The 20,741-nt window shown below is 39.9% G+C and overlaps 1 protein-coding gene across 14 annotated transcripts in view; it reads left to right on the top strand.

Annotated features, from left to right (window-relative positions):
- The window catches only part of ehbp1l1a (EH domain binding protein 1-like 1a), a 41,150-nt gene that overhangs the window by 11,112 nt on the left and 9,297 nt on the right, over positions 1-20,741 (top strand). For 2 of the 14 annotated variants that reach the window (XM_046380358.1, XM_046380359.1), the window contains 10 exons: positions 4,615-4,674; positions 4,768-4,873; positions 7,655-11,857; positions 11,948-12,013; positions 12,196-12,390; positions 13,277-16,476; positions 16,564-16,618; positions 17,151-17,357; positions 17,675-18,223; positions 18,677-20,692. In XM_046380358.1, the coding sequence (XP_046236314.1) occupies positions 4,615-4,674; positions 4,768-4,873; positions 7,655-11,857; positions 11,948-12,013; positions 12,196-12,390; positions 13,277-16,476; positions 16,564-16,618; positions 17,151-17,357; positions 17,675-18,223; positions 18,677-20,692 (10,657 nt within the window). Of the gene's footprint in view, positions 1-2,092; positions 2,258-2,840; positions 3,042-3,179; positions 3,348-4,195; positions 4,412-4,614; positions 4,675-4,767; positions 4,874-7,654; positions 11,858-11,947; positions 12,014-12,195; positions 12,391-13,276; positions 16,477-16,563; positions 16,619-17,150; positions 17,358-17,674; positions 18,224-18,500; positions 20,693-20,741 lie in introns of those variants that run through there. The other 12 variants (XM_046380362.1, XM_046380361.1, XM_046380354.1 and 9 more) reach the window with 12 other exon arrangements.

Here is a 20,741-nt window from a genome sequence, read left to right on the forward strand (position 1 = left end):
TTTAAACCCTGAAGGTGGGACCTTTCTCACATAAATGAATCTCTGTTTCATTCAAGTCCTTGCCAAACGAGTTCACACTGCTAGATAAATCTCTGTATTTCGCAGTATACTTTTTTAAATGTGGTATCTGTGGTGACTTTCTCTTGCACTGGTAGCAATAGATTTTAGCAAAAATTGATAAAAAAAATCCCTGTATTGTAAAACCGGCCATATCTATTCACTATGTTTCTTGCATGTTGCGCAGTTTTTTCAAATTGTTATGCAAATGTCAGTGTATGTAAACGGACCAACAAGATAAAAACTCGCTTTCCTGTGGTTTAACTACAAGATTATTGTAAACTTTAAAGATACAAGCAGATACATTTTGACCTACTGTAACAGGTCTTTCAGGATCAGGGTTGGAGTTGGGTTTAGAGTGTCTACACCAGGCTTTGACCAGGCTTAAAATCTGTCTGACTGTAACACCTCTGCATTTTTCACTCCAGTTGTTAAGCATATACACCCACTGAAAGTTCTTGGAGTTAAGTAAACAGAACAAGCCCACAGCTATAAAAAAAGCGATCTGGAGTTATGTAATACAATATAGATTTTTAATTGGTGCGAAGCACCTCCTGGTGTGTCGGTAAGTACAGCCACAACAAGGGAATGAAAATGAATGAACTGAACTGAATGCCCTCATTGTGAATCTGTGAACCTTACCCAGGATTATAATAATTTTCTCCAACAGTCTCAACAAACTTCTTAAATTAATTGTTCCAATTGCATAGCAGTAGTCTGTAGTCACAGTAAATTTGTGTGCAGAAGTGCTTCTGGTTTTCCTCCATCTACATCTAGACAAGGCTGTTGTCAAACCAGTGAAGTCTAGTTAAATGGATTGCTCTGGCAGACTCTGTACTCATACACTTTGTTGTTTTCTACGCTGTGGTTTGCAAAGGAAGGCTTTACTACATTTAAACTATGCTGTATATTAACAGAGGCTGGTAGCCTGTTGGTTTGCTTATACGTTCCTCATCCTTTTTCCCTCTTTTATCTCTAACCATACAAAGCATAGAACTGCAGCACTGTTCAGAATTACTGTATAAGTTAACTGTAAGTTGAGTCTTTCCGATTTACTCTCCAGCATATTAAAATTTGTTAAAAAAAAAAACAAAAAACAAAAAAAACAAGATTGAAGAGCACATTTTTTCTAGATTGTTTTAATTTAGTAGGTTTTATTCTGAGGGTACTTTCAAATATAGCCTTAAATTAAAAAAATAAATCAATTAAAAAAATTAAATTAAAATTACATTTCATTTAATTCTTTAGCCTGGCTCTGGCCAAAGTTCAATTATCAACCACTTGTACACAAACAGAAATGTGAAAACAACAATTTGTGGTTTAAAAGGGAGTTAAGTGCTCCAACTATTTCTTGCCCAACAACAGTTAAGTGTAGCATAGAGCTTACGGAAATCTTGTCTTGTACAAATACCAAAACCATAATCTGTGCTCACTGATTGCATCTGGTTATCTACTCCATATGCAAAAACACAGCAAAGAGGTGCTGTGCTGATGGATAAATTGTTGTTTGTGAAGAAATACTGAAGAACTCAATAACTGTTATGTTTACATTTCTGTGGGCTAACAGTCTCACCCTGCTTTTAGTGTTTATTCTAAGCTAGGCTAACTGCATCCTGATAACAGCTCTGCACTTGACACACAAACATGGGAATGGTATCCATTTGTTTCCAATATACATATTAGCCAAAATGATAAACTAAGGCTAAAAACTGTAAGCCTTAGCCTTAAATCTAAGGCTAAAAAATGTAAGGCTTTTCTTATCTTCAAAAAATATCCTGTGTGACTACAGAGCTGTTCATATGTTATTATTGGAGGGTTACAAACTCATTTACGTCAGGTGAGTCAGGTTTAATTGCAGGTTTCTAAAATCTTTGTCCTGGTTTTATGTATATATTTTCTCATTTGCAGTTTGCTTGGCTGTCATCATTTTGTATTTCTATTTCTCATAATATTTCTGTCTTTTGGTTTGTCCTCCCATTTGTTCCTTTCCTCCTCCTTTTCTGCCACTTCCTACATGTACTTTGCTGTATTTTAGTGCCCATTACAGCTCCTCGAAGGCCCCATAGCTTCCACAGTGGCTTCTCTCCTGCTGAGGGCTTGGAAGCCCAGACTTTCTCTATCTTCACCCCTTCTAAAGCCCTTTCCACCTCTTCTCTCTCCTCCTCACCCTCTGATCCATCTCTCCCTCCTCCCACTTCAGGTATTGCATAATTCAATTCAAAATTGTCATTAGTTTCAAACTGATTTGCTGTACTATGGCTGCTCTGTGGTCTCAGTTTATAGCTTTTAATGTAACAAGCTTGCAACAATTAATGAACCATAAAGCTATCATTTGGAGATTCCAACTACTGTTTACAGTCTGCAAATTGTTATGGCCAGAACCTATGAAGATAACTACTTACTTGAAAACTTCTGAAAAGCCAAAGTAAGAATTACTCAGTACTTTTTCCTTCCTTAAGGAAATCTTTGGCCCAATTTTTAAGAATACCAGCATGCAGAGAGATGAGATGTTCACAAGACAACAGTCAGGTGTTTATTTATTGTTATTTGGCCAACTCTTGGAATTGATTAGTCCCAGTTGTGCTTGCAACACTTTTTCTTAGGGGCTTGTGATGGTCACCAGGTATTCTTTTAGTTGTCTACAGCATGTTAATATCAAGACTCTCGAAAACTGCAATATTTCAAATTGCAGTTTTGGTGCAACTTTAGTCTTAGGTTGCTTTCATCCCACCATCACTACTCTCTTTTTCTCTTCTTTTATTCTGTACATTTTTCACTCTCAGTCTGTTCCAGTGCCGGGAAAGCACAAAGTGTTCCATCCTCTTCTTCTACCCCCTCCTCCTCCTCATCTTCAGCTCCTCTCAGCTTCTTCCCTCCTCCACTGCCTTCTGCTTCCATACAGCCCATATCTCACCTCACTTCTGTGAGGGAGCCGGGCTCTGCCCTGATCAGACCCACCAGTCTGCCATCTGCTCCTGAGACAGGTACATGGACAGGAGGAGATGTGTTATCCTGTCAGCAGCTAGATCTCATCTTTCAGTTCATACATCTGTTGCTATGCCTTTACTTGTGTTTCTCCTTCTATCCCTCCACGTTTTTTCTTTCTACTCTTTTCTTTCCAGCTTCCTGGCAGAGTGAATGGAGGCCTCCCAAATTTCAGGCCCCTCTTGCACAGCCTGTCCTCTCTCCTAAGTTTCTGCATCTCTCTACCAGTGATCCTGGACAACCTGAAGTGCTGCAGAAAAAGCAGAGACTAGAGATGCCATGTAATGCTTGTAAACCCATGCCTGGTATTCTCCCTGCCTCACTGCTGCCCTCTTGTGTCCTTTTTATTAATCTTCTCTGTTCTTGTCTGAATCCAGTGGCTCTACTCCTGCCTAACATTTGACTTACTAATATACAGCTTTGATTTATCCTTACTGATTCACCATTTAGAAGAACCTGTGTGTGTATCCACACCTGATTTATCGTGCTCTTCTGTGTTTTGTTGGGGTATTTTGACTCAGTCCCATGCATAGTAGCGTTGCTGCCACAAATACTCTCTGTAGCACCAAATGATGCTGAAAATTTCCTTTATAAAAATGGCAGTGACCAGCTGCTTAAGAAAATTATTGAGCCTTTTTAAAAAATGATTCTATATATTCGTGGGGTGTTTCTAATGATTTTTGTCTTAGTAGAAAGCAACAGACAGAGTAACAAAACATGAGAGACAGACTGTTAGGTGGAGTTGGTCTTTTTCCAGGATTTGTTGACACTAAAGCCCACTTTGACACGAACCCCATTATGGAAATAGAAAGGAACTTAATTATAGTATAAATCTTAGTCATACAACCACAGTATAATAACACTCAGACCCCCTACCTGTATTTTCTATTTTATATTTTCATAGATGAAATTGTTTTAAATTGTTAAAACAAAAATTAAAAAATGTAATTGTTTTACATTCTGCATGTGAGCAAACATGAGTCTCAACAATGTCTAGTCTTTCTATGTATGTGTACTGAAACACTGAAAATTCCTCTTAAACTGATTTTTTGAAAGTCTTGGGTCATTGATGTTCCAGCTTCTACACCCTCATTCCTCTCTCATCTCCTGCTTCCCATCATCCCTCTGTCCCGCTCTGTTTCCTGTCTGTCAGCATCTTTCTCACTGTCCACTGGTCATTCTGTGGAGCAGAATCCCCTCGGAGGGCCTGGATTAGTTTCTTCCTGGAGACCCCAGGTCTCCCCTACAGTAAAGACCCCTTCACCTTCTTCTTTCCCTGCCTCTACTCTTGTACTCTGTGGACCTCCTCCTCCTCCTCAGCCTCATATATCCCAAACTGCACTAGTGTCCCCCAGTGAACAAGATACAGGTACAGAATAAAAAAGGTCAAACCCCATCAATATATCAGCAAATGTCTCCCGCGTTTGTTGTTTTTATTCAGCTGAGGACACTTGATTCCGCTCTGGTAAAAACATACAGTATACTTTATCTTCTGTGCAGGTGTGGTAGTATATGAACATCCACTTTCAGAGTATTATGCATAATCTTGTCTTTACTTTTCTTTCATTTTAGAATTCAAAAGACAGTTGAGCACATTGAGTGAAGAGGATAACCAGTGCACAACATCTGCAAGTGAGTGAGAATACAAACTACAGTGTAGTGGAGTAAGTGATACTTATATGCAATGACTATGTGGCTAAATTTACATTTCTATATGTTGTTCAGCCCCAGATCCCAGAGGCCCAGTCAGCCGGAGACCAGAGCCATCCAGGGCTACAGAACAGAAGAGAGATGCACATTTTAGAATCGAGGTTGTCAAGGCATCGACAGGGTAAGTAAATACGAAAGACTGCCTTTTATTAGGTTTGGTGTTTTTTAATATTTGGAGTGGCATGCATTCAAGAAATAACGCACCCTTAGATACTCCAATACCATTCAGCATGCAAACATGTACACAAAAAACAAGGAATTACATTATGCTTTTAAACATCCTAGTAACAGCAGGGACCAATGATTGGTGCATTGGTTCTGCAGATTATATCTGTGACCAACCTGAATGCACTGAACAAAGGAGGATTGGGGTCGGCCAGGACTGACTGGGCCATTGTGTGACTCTGACTTTATACACTTTAGGGGGGTCATTTAGATTTTTTTCCTACAGTTTTGCAGCAATATCTAAGAATACCTACTAATCTATTCATATTTCTAAAGTAAGTGATCTAGACCAACAAATAAAAAAGAAGGCTAAAACAGATTCAATAAAGCAAGAATAAAACTTTCTCTTAAAACTAGTGTCAACATTAAAACATCTGAGCTTTCCATAAAGTAAATGTGCTGATGGGGCTTTGCATCGGAAATGCGCTTGGTCCTTCATTACGTGGTGCCTGAAAGGTAATAAGTAAAATGGAAAAGGGAACAATTATGAAAGTTTCTTGATATAAAATTAAACATTCAGACAAGATTTAAATATGACACCTATGTTAGTCTTCAGCTTGACATTCCGGGTTACAGGTTCCAGACTGGTGGGCTGAAAATAAGGACCTCTGTTTGATTTGAAAAAATATGGGGGCATCCATCCTATCCAAGAGCCCCTGCAGTGATTTAGGTTATTAAGATTGCTGAATGTTGCTATATTTCAATAGTTATGAACATGTGTGAGAAACATGTGTGAGATTTAAGTCAATGGCAAGTGATGTCATTTCACTGAACAATGAGACTTTCCTTTGTCTTGCTTGTAACATCTTGATAACTTTGTAAGATCTTGATAACTGATTTTGATTATGCTGGTTAGTGGAACAAAGGAAATATACATTGTCAAACAACAACAAAAATGCTTGTAATTGCAAAGCACATTGTCACTTTGTATATTTGACAATGTTAGGGCATTTAGGGGGAAATGTTTCCTACAGTGATGTAATTTTGTTTATACTAATTCACTGCACTAATGTTACTACCAACAACGTTTGCTGTTGTTGCTGTACAGGGAAAAAAAATATTTGCACAGTGTATATGACATTGTGATCTGCTCCATACTTATATTTGGTCACAAGCTCACAGCTCATTATAAAATTTGTTTAGTGAAAGTTAAACCAAGCAAAATTTTTTTTATGGTCAATGAATCAAATCACTCCCTGCACTATGTTCATAATTACATTCTGTATTTTTATTTAGTTTCAAGAGATTTGTTTTGGTTTCCCACCTTGTGTAAATTAATGTATTACCATGGACACCCGCAGTTACCTTTGTTCACCCTTTGTTTACCTGGTGACTGCACAGTAGTAGTGAATGAGTGGTTTACGAGTAAGCCAAATATCATTTTCAAAAGTAAGTGGACAGAAAATGAGACTATTTAGCAAAATGGAGGACTCCACAGGGATGTCCATCTTGCTATTTGAATGAGTTACTTGCAAGAATAAGTCACAAGCTTATTTTGGATATATGCATTATTCTTCAAATGGTTATATGAGATTTTAAACGTTATTATAACAGTGAACAAATATTTGCTGCGTAAAGATATAGTGGACTAATGGTGTCCTTGAGCAAAGAAGTGTGTTGTAATCTGAATCTGTGTTCTGTTTTGGTAGCTGGACTGGCTGCGTGGGCGTGTCAGTCTATGTGACTTAGCATGTTAGTGCATGTGAGTATATAATTTAGTGCATGTGAATCGCCCATCCCCAGCCTCAATTAGTCCGTTTTTTTATGGCAGCCTCATATTGCAGCTTGACAGTACATTAAAATATCAGAAAACATTCAGAAAACATTTAAGGTGAGATCAGGCTAACTTTTAATAATGATAATAAAAGACAATCACTTTTTTACAATGTCTACACAAGGGTCATAACAACATCAAAATAGCAAATATGGCATAGCATGTTTGGTCTGCATTTGCCATTAACCAGTTAGGCAAAGATTACTATCTTTGGTTTTAAACAGATCTCTCAAACAAACAAACTCTCTATTTGTTTGACTTGAAAGGGCTTTTGGGAATATTTGAAAGAGTTCTAGGTTACACTGACAGCTCTGTTTGTTACATTGAGAACTGTTGCACTCAAAGTCAGAAATTAACAGGATGCTATTTTATTCAAATGCAAGTTGTGTCTTCCTAAGCCTTGTGAGAAAAATCTCTCCTACATATCAAAAATCCTTAAAAAGCCCTTTTTATTTATATTTTTATTTTATTGTGGCAACGATTGGCACTGGAAAAAATTGCTGTAACGCTGCCTGTTCAGCTTTGTGTGAATTTGCCGTGCATTTGGGATTTAAAAAGAAGATTCTTTTTTACATTGGAAAAACAACGTAGTCGATTCCATGTTGCAAATGCCTGAGCTGGCAATGTTGTTTCAGTGCATTATTAAGTATATTATTATAAAGGGCTCTTGCTGCTTGGCAGGACCAGGTCATTACTTCTGTGATTTATCACAAAATGCTTGTTCGGTTGGCGAATCTGTATGGTTTAAACCTCCTGTTGTACAGTATATAATTTTTGTAGTTGCTCTTTTGCATGTGTGCTCTTCAGTAAAATTCTGCAAATATGGCCTGGCTATGGACTGCTTTACTGCGGTGGAGATTTTCCTTGCGTCATAACTCTGATCTTCATTTGTTTGTCCCTTAGACCTGAGAGTATGACCTCACTTCTGCCCCTTAGTGCCAGAATGCCTGTAGCCCCACGACAAAAATATTTTGAGACGCCAAAAACACAAATGGATCAAACAGAATCAAAGCCGGCAAGGACATTGCCCCACGTCCAGCCAACATTTCCTCCCTTCACGTCTTCAAATAAGCAAAGCCTTGATTTTCAGGATCAAACATCTGCTTCAGTCAAGGAAGATTTGCTTAAACCAAGAAGTCACTTTTCCAAGATGTCCATTCAGTTAGGGAATCCAGTAGCTCAGCCAGAGCCTGTTCAACATAACCCCCTTCCTCCTATCAAACCACAACCTACTTCCAACTGGCCCATTGCAAAAAACTCACAGAGGGAGAAGCCACAAAGAGAAGCTCAAAAAATCAGTCCTGCTGTTACATTACCTATCATGGATGAGAAAATCATATGCAGCCCCACTGCCTCAGACCGGGTCACTTCAAGATTGGATTCTCATTATGGGTTTGTCACAGCACAGCAAGCCACACTCGACAATTTATCAAAACAAATAGAAGAATCTGAAATGAATTTTGCATCGTCTTCCACAAAAAGCTTTGTTGTACATGGTTTGGATGCAGAACAGTGTACGCAGAAAGAGAGATCTGGAAATTTGGCTTGGTCTGTGGATAAAAGACTGTTGTGTGAAAGAGATAAGAGAGTTAGACAGGAACTTGTTCTATCAAGCTCTGCAGCCGGTATAGAGGAAAACCAGGTATATATATCTAAAGTGGAACTTGGTCCATTGTGTCCAAGAGGGAGTTCTGTTTCTCATTTAAAATCCACCTTACAGCCTGAAGCTCAGACTGAAGTAACACAAAGTGAGCCACATATGATTAGGTTACTATCAAGTTTTCCACAACATTCCAAGACTCCTGGAATACCATGTTTACATCAGTCGCAAGTTATAGCTTGGCCTGATGATACGATGTTACTGTTTCAGAAGTTACCCAGCACCAGCTTTCCATTGCTCTTGTATTCAGATTATGTTACTTCCTTTGATGAAGGTGGCACAGGAATTGCAAAAATGGTGCACTTAACACCGTCCTGCTCCAGGTCTGCCAGCATTCCTGGGTTCCCATCTGCTTTGAAAAGTGAACCAAATATGGCTCAACTTTTACCAACATATCCCAAAACTTGTAGGATTCAAGGGTTAGCATCTGCTGGTTCAGTGACTGGATATGTAAAGAGTTTTTGGGACAGACGTTCTCTGTGGAAGAAACAGTTGCCGAAAAAAGAAGTGTTTGTTTCTCATATGTCTTGTGTTCAGGAACAAGCGGTCAGTGATTCTAATATGATTAAAATCATGATGGCCATGTTGCCAACATGTCCTAGAAAGGCTAGTATTCCAGGATTTCCTTCAGCATCATTACAGTCTCCTAATACACCAAGTATGGCCCGTTTTCTCCCTACATGCCCTAAGCAGACAATGATTGCAGGCATGCCATTTAGACAAAGTGCTATGGCATGTAATGATAGCTGGCATATTTTGAGGGAATTAACCGCCGTTAGACCATTGAATAGCAATCTTGTTTTGATTCAGGAAATGTCACATGAAGATGAAGAACATATAAAACATATCAGTGATATGTCACCATTTAATCCCTGGAAGGCAACAATACCTTTTCTCTCTGTGTCACGAAAAGAACTCCCTAGTGCCCCTGATGTTCCATCTGAATCAAGCCAAGATCCTAGGATGATAGATTTCCTGCCTACCTGCCCAAGAAAAACCCAAGTCATTGGTTTGCCTTCTAAGGAGCTCATTAGTTGTCAAAGCGAGAATTTGTATATAACGCATCTGATGGAGAAGCCTCTGAGTATAGATAAAGTGTTGACTAAAGATACTTTCCCAATTGTTGCCCAGGATCTTGACAAAAGAGAAATGTTCAGTACGGCGACAACGTTGTCTCCATATCCTATGAGAACATGCCTTGTGGATATGCCCACAGGACTTCAGAAGCTATTACCGAGTATTGTCAGTCTTGTACCTACGTGCCCTAAACAGACCCAAATTCCTGGTATGCCATCTCAAGATCAAAAGAATTCAGACAACAGAGATTGGCATGCCTTGACACGATTAATCAAAAAGAGACCAGAGAAGACAAAACAAACTTGCATTGCTCATTGGATATCAAAAGACTTAGAAATCCTTGAAGATATGGTAAATAAGTTGATAAGTTGCCCACAAAAAGCCAAAGTTTTTGGCTTACCTTGTGCTCCACAGCAAGAACCTAGTACGGTTAATCTAATGCCCTCATGCCCCAAACTAAGTAGAGTCTCTGGTTTGCCTTCAAAGACTGTACAAAAGCTGTGTTCGTCCAGTGGCAATGAATGGTTTCCTTATCAAACTTTACAGTGGGAGAGTCGATTTATCAAAAGGGAAGCAAAAATTCTAAATCCAGTTTTATTCTTTGATAAGAACATGGTTGAAATTATGAGATCAATATTACCCTCTTGTCCTGAGAATGCTAGCATACCTGGATTTCCCTCTGTTCTGACACCAACATTAGCTGATGGTCCAACTATGGTGAATTTATTGCCTAGTTGTACAAAGGAATCAAGAGTTCCTGGAATGGCACTTAGAGACACCATCAAACCATTAGAGTGGTTAATAGAAAGAAAGTCACTGCAACTCCCCAGGCAGAAGCCTGGAGTTACATTACGTTTACAGGATATTAACATATTTTATCTTGATTGTGATACGGTAGTAAATATGGTATCCATATTGCCCACATGCTCACAGACAGTCTATTTGCCAGGCTTTCCATCAGTACTATGTCAGAAGTTGGCAGATGAACCAAGTATGGTCAGTCTAGTACCTACTTGTCCAGGTTATTCCAGACTTTGTGGAATACCTTCTAGATTCCACAGTGAGTTTGATGAAGCAGAGTGGACTGTAGATAAAAGGCCAGAATGGGAAAGACCATTAATAAACACAGGAAGACTGTCAGTAATACATGACCATAAAATGTATTTTAGAGAAAAGGCAGTGGTTAGAATAATGGTATCAGTGTTACCACCATGTCCGAAACACTCATATATTCCTGGAATTCCGTCTAAGGTAGGAGAGACACCAGTGGAACCATTGTTGAAAGAGGCCCCCAGTATGATAAAATATTTTGGAACTTTTCCAAAACACAGTAAAATTCCAGGTCTACCTGCAAAGAAAAATGTAAAAGAATATGATGACTGGTATTTGTATAGGGATGCAGTTTGGGAAAACCCATTTAATAGAAGGCAAGGAGTTGTTCACCAAGATTTAAAAAGTGTGGAAATGTCATATAGGGACAAAGAAATAATGCTGAGTATGCTTTCATCATGTCCACGACAAGCTCTGAACCCTGGATTTCCATCTGCTCCACTACCCCAAGCTGATGATGCCATTAAAGAAGAAAATGTAGGCATGGTACAGTCGCTGACTTCTTGTCCCAGACAGTCAAATATAATTGGTTTCCCTTCTAGAGTCTCAGTTATTTCGGATTCTAAAGTGGAGGGCTGGCCAGTGGTGACAATAAAAGCACAAGGCTTTTGTCCATTTTACGAAAAGTATGGTTCTTCTCACACAGCTATAATGAAGACAGTTCTTCATCTTGAATCTTATTGTCTAAACATTGCTCCCAGCTCTAGCTTCATAGCAGTTACTCTACCTGACCAGTTTCCAAATATGGTAAATATTTTGTCATCCTGCCCAAAGAAAGGTTCTGTTCCTGGGGTAGCATCTACACATGTACACCATTCAGTACAGGGGTGGCCACTGCTGGTAAAGTCAGGAACAGAAACAACTAGGAAGAAAAAAGAAAACCTGAGGAGTCAACAGCTGTCACTGGAAGAACATTCATTTTGTAAGGTGTCTGTCGACAAGAGATCCATGCAGTTTACATTCCCTAGCCAAGACATACCAGTGGACGTACAACAAAGAAAGATAACTGAGTCATCAACTTGTCCTCTCAAGCCTATTATCCAAGACTTGCTAGGATCAAATTCTGAAATCCAAGTGGACCAGCCATCTTGTAGAGTTTATGGGACAACGATATCATGGGATGGGGCCAGTTCAGCCATATTAGATCTTGACACAAATAAAACCAAATCTGATACATGTTCACCTTTGGAGATGCACAAAAGTGAGCATGGCTTTTGGATACCAATCGAGGCTGAAGAAATAGCTGTTCTAGAACAAGGGTGAGTGAGCTGGAGAGTTGGAGATGGAATTCTCTCTGTGATGTCAGTGGGTTACTTTTTGAAACATATGCCTTCTGATTCTATTTTCAGAAAGTTGCATTGCAGAATGTGGCACTCCATTCCTGACATGCCACTATTCTTGAGTGTTAGGAAGAGGTGGGTTGCGTTTATCTTTGCAGTGATGCAGTGATGTGATGCAGTTTCACAGTGCTTTATCTTAACACTGTCTGACTGACTAATTTATGGTAAAATTTGCATTTGTTTTGTTTGTCATACTTTTTCTAGCTTCAAGTTAGCCATATTTATGCAGGTTTTTTTCTCCCTTGTCATTGTTTCAGCCCCTTGGGTCATAGGTATACTCAAGAAACACAGATATCAATGTATGAGAAGGGAGAGAAGAGAAATACTTTTGACAAAAAAGCAAATACTGCTGTGGATGATCATGGTTTCATGCCCTCAGAAGAGTCAAATGAAACTTTGTCAGTTCAATGTGACAATGTGGATCATGGGTGTGTTAGATGCTTTGAGAATGGGTAAGTGTGTGAGAGGCTAATATTAGCCATCTGTCATCTTGTCAGTTTGATCTAGGTGTAGCGATGTGTGTTGCGTTTTACTTTATAATATCCTCTTGAGGTGCACTTAATTTATTGAACACTTACTCTGATTTCTCATCTTAAGTGTTGCATTTCAGTCACTGCGGGTGTTAAGGTCTTATGAGCGTAATGCAGTCACGAAACTTAAACAGGGGAGTTTCATACTAAAATATGACCAAACAAATTTATCAAACAGAGGGAACTGGAAATAGAGGCATGTCATTAACATAAGCCTGCTTCCAGTAAAGGCCTGGTACCCTCTGCATTCAAGGCAAGTAAAAGAGCTGGTCATTATTTGCGGAAGTATGATATAACTTTGCAGGTAATAACTTCAACTCAAATCAAATCAAATCAACACAGAGGTGTAGAACAACATTAGGATTATTTGCATTGAAAGATACAGCTCAACAGCATTATGTGTATTGTGGAGATACAGAATGCTTCTGTTGCACATTTTTTTTCATCAAGTAATAACATAATCAAGTAGTTGTAAAATTAACCCTTGCAAATGTTGTGGCGTGATGTTTTGTTTGCAAGAGTGCAAGGTTTGCAAGAGTGGACGGTTGTTTTAATACAGACTAGAGTAAATTAGAAGTAAATAGCATCTGTGGAAATTGCATGCATGAGAGAAAAATATGGGGCTGTAAAAATGAAAATGGCCATATTTATGGCCATATTATTTAAATTTGTTGTAATTACACTGTAACGCACTGGTTGCTTTAAATTACACTGCTAGTTGCGTGAATGCTCTGGTACAATCTTATTTTTATTTTGCATCTTCCAACAATAAACTTTGACTATAACTTTGTATCTACCTTCTCTTTAGACATGAAAACATGGCTCCACTACAGCCATCATGTCCAATCATTGCTGGTGCAGCAGAACCCCCATCCCATACCCAAATAAATAAGGCTGAACAGCAGTTAAAAAAACATCCTACAAACAGATCCATATTATGGGAAGAGCTACCAAAGTCGACTCCAGTAAAATGTCCCACAGACAAGACCATTCTGTGGGTGGAGCTACCAAAGGTGGCTCCAGAGACAACGAGAAACACAGCGGAGGAAGAAATGAAAATGATAAAAGAAACAGTCACTGTGGTCCCATTATCTGGTTCTGCGATGATCTCAAGTCTCTCTTCCACGGTGTTAGACATGGATGATGAAACAAAGACAACGACAAAAGCTGGAATGGCAGATCTGCTGCCAATATGCCCTACAGTTAGCAGCATATTTGAACTTACTGCTCCTGCTAAACAAACAGATGAATGCCTACCACTGGACATTGACTCTACGTTGGATAAGCCATCAGATAATAATGAAGTTATAACCAGTGCTCTGCATTTAGAAGTACAGGCAGATAGAGTAGAAACTGAGTACAAACAGTCCACTTTCTTGGAAGCCTGTCCCAAAGAGACAAGCATTGCAGGTATGCCGTCTAAAGTGAGTGAAAGAGAAGCACATTGGCTAATAGATCAAATGCCAATCTGGGAGAAACAATCAAAGTTGAAGAGAATATTACAGTCATATGAACCAAAGGATGGTGATAAGAACAAGATGGAAATGCTTTTACTGGTACCATCTTGCCCCAGAGGACCCAGAAATCCATGGTTCCCATCTGTACCACATTATAGTTTAATTTTTTATGAACCAAATATGGTGAATATTTATCCCAGATGTCCAAGTGTATCCAATTTTCCTGGTTCTCAATCTGCCAGTGAAGCTAATAACAGATTGTGGCTATTACAGGAACAACCACTTTTAGACGAGCCAATGAAAACTGAACTTGACATGACTGTGTCACCAAAAGATGATGAAATGAAATTAATGGGAGCTTTGTTACCAACTTGCCCGGAACATTCTACAGTACCACATTATGAATCAGATATAATGGGCCTTTCAAGCTCTTATTCCAATACCTCTTATTTTGAAAGTATGGGATTCTCATCTGCTTTGGAACCTACAGTAAACTACAGTGGGTTTAGTGGAGTCAGTCTCCTTCCAACTTGCCCAGTCACCTTTAGTATGGCTGGTTTTCCTTCAGTACAGGAAGCTGACAATAAAGACTGGAACACTGATCATAAGCCGTTATGGGAGAAGCAAATTAAGAAAGAATCTGTCTTACTACTTGAGAATAATAAGATGTATAAAGACATGAAAGGAATCGTTTCTCTTGCAGCAAGCTGCCCACAAGAATCAATCATCTCTGGGTTTCCCTCTGTTCCAAAATCCAGAATGGTAAATGTTGCTGACATGACAAACATGGTCAGTCTTTCAAGCTTGTGCTCAAAAGTATCATGCATACCAGGATTTCAATCATCTTATAATTCAGAAGAGTGGACAATGAGCAAAGAGCCATTATTTGAACCAAGAATGAAAGAAAAGCAAGTGCCATTGATTGACAGATGTGAAAGAGATAAAAGACCAATGAAAGCAATGGTCTCTCTTGTATCTTCCTGCCCAAAAGAGGCACGGACATCAGGATTTCCTTCTCATCCAAATCCCCCTACTTTGTGCTGTGCACCAGATATTACCAGCCTTCTTACATTGTGCTCTCAAGTTTCTAAAATACCTGGTTTCGCATCAGTTAATGGGGATATGAGTATAAGATGGGTAACAGAAAAGAGGTTATTGTTGAATAGACCACCAAAGAAAGGAGTAGTTTTTGACACATCACATGGCAACAAAGAGGTAATGAAGAATATGGTTTCTTGTGTACCATCCTGTCCTAAAAAGTCAAGTATTCCTGGTTTCCCATCTATTCCAAACCCCAAAATAGCGTGTTATGGCCTAAATATAGTTAACCTCCTTCCTTTGTGTCCCCTAATTTCTGTCATACCTGGGTTTTCATCAGTTGAAGAGCACAATGAAGAAGGATGGGTTGCTGAAATAGGTTCCTTGATATACAAACCCCAAAAGAACATTCAGTTTAGGATTAACAGCACACCAATTAACGTAGGCAAACCAAACAACACGCATTCTTTGGTTCCTTCTTGTCCACAAGCATCAAAGATTCCAGGCTTCCCATCTGTTCCCCGATACAAAATGATAAGTCTTGTACCTGTTTGCTCCAGCATTTCCACTTTACCTGGATTTGCATCCTTTAAAGAGGCCTCGAAATTCCAGTGGCTTTTTGATCCAAACACTTTTTATGATAAGCCATCAAAGGAAACAGCTTTTGTAATCGACAGTCCCAATCATGACAGAGGAACTGTGAAGACAATGCTGGCCTTAGCACCAGCATGCCCAGAAGCATCCAGGATCCCTGGGTTCCCCTCTGCACCTCAAAACAAATCCAGGAGTGAACCCAGTATAATACATTTTGTACATTGCTGCTCTAGTGCTTCAAGTGTCAAAGGATTTGCATCCATGAGTACAACCTCAAGCACAGGGTGGCAAATTAATACAAAATCAATCATGATAAAGACCCAGGAGAAGAGGGCAGAAATAATAATGCCACTTGCTGGACAGGACCAGCTATATTGCTACGGCATGAAAAGCATGGTGACGTTAGTGACATCCTGCCCAAAAGAGGCCAGAGTATGTGGTTTTCCCTCCGCTCAAGTTGTAAACAGACCACCAAACATGGCCAGTTTATATACATCTGCTCCATGTGTTTCATGTGTCCCAGGTTTTCCATCTGCCAGGATGCTTAGTGCTGAATGTCAAAATATTCCTACCAAGACAACACACAGCAAATCCCTTTTCGAGAAGCTGCAGAATAACAAGCTTTTTCTTATTTCAAAACTTCAAGCAAAACATAAACATACACGGGAAGAAATAAAATGCATGGTAGCAATGGCTCCATTATGTCCACATTTGACTTGGACACCTGGATTTCCCAGCATTTCACGGTTGAATCCAAGAGAGACTGAAACAATGGCTATTCCATTCCTTTGTTCTACTGGGAAGCCTACATCACAAGAGTTATCTCACACACTGTCAATTCAGTCATGTCCCAAAGATGAAAGAATTCCTGGGGTTCCCCCCACTTCTGTTGAGAGGCTCAGCAAAGAATTTGTACATGGTGAGACATTTACAGTGTTAAGATTGAGGTAACATTCACTTTTTTGTGTCTTATTCCAGTTCATATACTTTACTGTGTTTGTCACAGCAGGCAAATTCAAAGGTGACGCAGAGCAACACATAGACGTTTGTGTAGATAGAGGGTAAGTAGAAGAGTCCAGTGCCCATTGCATTGTTTGCTGTGAAAGGGATCAGTTTAGGGCGACACGGTGGTGCAGTAGTTATCAATGTCACCTCACAGCAAGAGGGTTCCAGGTTCGAATCCCGGTCTGGGCCCTTCTGTGTGGAGTTTGCATGTTCTCCCTGTGCCTGCGTGGGTTTACTCCGGGTACTCCAGCCTCCTCCCACAAAAATTGGCTACTCTACATTGCCCCTAGGTGTGAGTGTGTATGTGTGTGTCTGTCTGGACTGGTGACCAGAGTGTACCACGCCTCTCGCCTGTAGTCAGCTGGGATAGGCTGATGGTTAAGCGGTATAGAAAATGGATGGATGGGGTCAGTTTAGTGCTTGCCTAACATGGAGTGTTTGGACCAATAAATGGTAGAATTTGCAACTTGGAAATACGGTGCATGGTAAAGTTCAGCATCTCTGTGAAAGCTGAGTTTATTTTTTATTTTACTGATGCATGTGTATCTTTGGATCACGCCTTAAAATCCTTTATATTTGGACCTTCAGCAAATCACAAATAACAAGGATGCCAGCGGAGGAAACCCAAACAATGAAGAATCAGCAGGAAATATCAGAGCCAGTGGGAGTCTTGGGTTGGGAAGTATTGGAGGCAGAGGGGACAATAACAGAAAAGCAGACAGAATCCTCTTTATCATCAAAAGAGGAAGACACCTCAGGATTAGTAAAGGCTATTGTGGGTGTTTTCCACAAAGGGTAAGTGTAAGATTGGTCTAAAAATTAATAGTGTGATGCATGCAGCGTAGTGTCTAACAGTTATTGGTAACATTGAAATGGAGACTGTGTTATTTCTTGGTCCACTTCATCATTTACCAAACTCATTCTATTTCTAAAATCAGATGTTGACATTTCAAAGTTAGGAGTAAACTAAAATTTGGACCAAATTAGAATGAGGATGTATTTTACTTTCCCCAATACTCACTAGTTTCTACAATTAGCATCATGTTTATTGAAACCATTGTTGTGCATGGTTCCAGGTTTCACTCACTTACTCTAGCATCCATGTCTCACAGTTATGAAACAGTAGCATCCATTTTGGGGCCCTCTAGCTCTGCTTTAACTGAAGTGGATCGTCAACCAGTCGCTCTCTCTTCCATGGATCTGAAAATCAAGAGTCTGGCCCCTTCACATGAGCTTTTTCCATATGTTGTGGACAACATTTCTCCTATACAGAAGATAGAGGGCCAGTCTGAAGACATTTCCACTAAACATAACACTGAATATCCAACAAGTGCTGAACCTTACATGTGGGACTTGGTAGGTGGTCCATCAGTGTCTATATTACCAGCTGCCGACAGTGATGTTAGGATTTTGGCTTGTGCAAGCATGAAGAAATGGCCACCACTGACAGAGGCAGATATCACTGAAATATCAAAGGACAGTACTGAACAAGTGGAGGAACAGGCCACCCTTGATGAATGGCATACTAAGGAAAGATCATTGACAGGGCAGGACTCTGATCAACCATCAGTGTACACTGAATGTTTGTCAGCAAGACACCAGACTGAAACAGAACAGGATGAGGTTAGAACACTGTCAACTTCTTCGCAGTCGGAAAAGGGGTGAGTGCTGGGGGACAATGATCCAGTTAAGTGTTTGATTGCACGGTGTGGCGGTGTACATGTGCTGCATTTTTGGTGATAACATTGTCTCTTGTTTTGCTTATGAGCACTTAACTACTTTGGGATCTGTGATAGTCAAATATTTGTAATTGCTGCAAGGATTGGCATTGTAATGTGGAATGGTAATGTTGCGTTTTTGGTAGCGTTTTATACAGGTGTTGTAAACTGCCGTTAGTTTTGTCCTTTTGTCCTTACATTACAGTGTGCATGTACACAGGTAAAGAAGAAGATTGAAAGAGTAGGTCAGTTTTGTTTTACATTGTCTAATAAGATTTGGTTGCTGTCTTTTTCTTGGAGCAGATTAGTAGTTTATTGGAGATAAGGAGCATGGTACAACTAAATGACATAGTAAAGCAAAGCAAATTTTGAAGCTTGTCCTTTCTTTTCCTTAAGTCTCCAACAAACAAGCATGGAGGGAATTTCTACCACTTCGCCGCAGTCTGTATCAAATGAGCCCCTGATGGATGTCAGTGCAAATAGAGAGATACTCGTGGATAAGCCCTCAGATTTTCAGCACATCAGTCCAGTTGGGTCACAAGCTGACATTTCTGCCCCTCAACGAGGCAGAAAGCCCAAGAAAAAAGTGCCAGAACCTCAAAAACAAGGGTGTGATCAAGCAAAAGACACTGTTCCATTACGGCCACTCAGAAAGAAGGATAGTTTAACACCAGACCTTAAACAAGAAGATGAATGTTTGCCAGTAAAACCTGAATTTGTTTCAGTTCATTCTGAACGGAAAGGTGGACCTGAGAATCAACATGGCCAAGAAAGTGTTGGTTTTCAAGTTACACCATCCACTGGTGAGCAAGGACAAAAAGGGGATCCCGAATCTGTGCCTGTATCTATAGATGTTGTCTCTCTGCTTCGTATGAAAAGAATTGATGGTATTTTGCCACCTGAAGCGCCACAGAGGACTGGCCCTTGCAAGCCTCTGAGGAGAAAAGACAGCCTCAATAGAGACACATCTGTTTCAAAAACTAATGACCAACAGAATTTAAAAGCTCAAGTAGGTTCTTCTGTGAAAGCTTCTGGTAATATTCCTCCTCAGTCTCGTCAGAAAAGCTGTTATAGCTCACATTCTCTTGAACTTTTACAGAGCATTGATAAAAGCCATCAAACAGCCACTGAAATGATCCCATCACAATCTGTACAAAGAAAAGGCCAAACAACCATCCATTTTGTTGGTAATGCACAGGCAGACACAGAATTGGTTAGCTCAAAGGAGACAGAACAAACATCTTGTTCTTTAGAGTGGCCCAAGAAAGGCATAAATATGTCTGTCCAGTCCTCCTCTCATGTAATTCCTTCTTCAGAAACAAAAGAAAATGAAAGCGTCACCCCAAATACAGAGCTATTTCGTGCTGATCAAACTTCTCCTCTCTCAATCATCAAGAAGATACGTCTTCCACAACGTGGCAAGAGATTGCCTTCAAGTAAATCAGCCAAAATTGGCAGTGACGAGAGAATTGCAACACAAAATTTAAATGTCACAAACAAGGAGTCAAATCTACCTGCTGACACAACTGTTGATAAAACCAGTGCTACATCTTTTCCATCAAAGGATGCATCAGAGATGCCAGACGCAGAGAAAATGCCTCCTGTGAAGCTGAGGAGAAGCAGATTGATTGTTGAGAGCAGTGTTCAAGCAGAATATGGTGATACTTCAGAGCAGACACTAAGACCTTCAAGTTTGCCTGTACCAAAACCAAGAGTAAAGAAACGTCTCAGTGGTTTGTTCCCAGATGAAATTACAATTTCCAGCTCACCACCCCCTCACCTACCAGGCACAGTAGCTGACACAATTGCTCTGGAACCCGTCCAACAGAATGAACAGTCAAACTTGCCCGTTCCATTACCTCGGGTCAAGAAACGTCTCAGTGCAACTTTTTCAGATAGTACACCACCTGTAGACAACTTATTCCAGCTAGAAATTAAATCCTCTCCGAGGAGCCCAAATGAGAGCCCAAAGGAAGGCACAGCATCACTGGATTCAAGTGTGATCTCTGACGGAGGTTTTGTCACAATCCAACGAGAAGATGATTTTTCGTCAGAACTGGAACGCGAAGTTTTAGCAGCGATGGCAGAAGAATTTCCACAGGCAGATACTGAGAAAGGACTAGATGAAATCATTGAGGGCTGGACCTTTACAGATAAACTTGGTGTTACTGATGACTTAAAGAAGGCCGCGGAGCCATTGTCTGAGCAGGCTGACTTTGAAAAAGTCCTGGAAGCAGAGGTCCATAGATCTCTTGGTCCCATTGCGTTTTCTCAGGATGACTGGCTGCATGTAGAGAATGATAAACACAGTGAACCATTGGAAACAAAGTCAAGAAAGGAAGTGGGGGATGAAGAATTGGATTTTGGCTTTGTGTCTGTAGATGTAGCTGGTGATTCTTTAAAGGAAGAAAGGTAAGATTAATCAGCACACATTACGTTGTGTGTGTGTGTGTGTGTGTGT

Source organism: Scatophagus argus, chromosome 23 (genome assembly GCF_020382885.2).
Source record: "Scatophagus argus isolate fScaArg1 chromosome 23, fScaArg1.pri, whole genome shotgun sequence".
NCBI lineage: Eukaryota > Metazoa > Chordata > Actinopteri > Scatophagidae > Scatophagus > Scatophagus argus.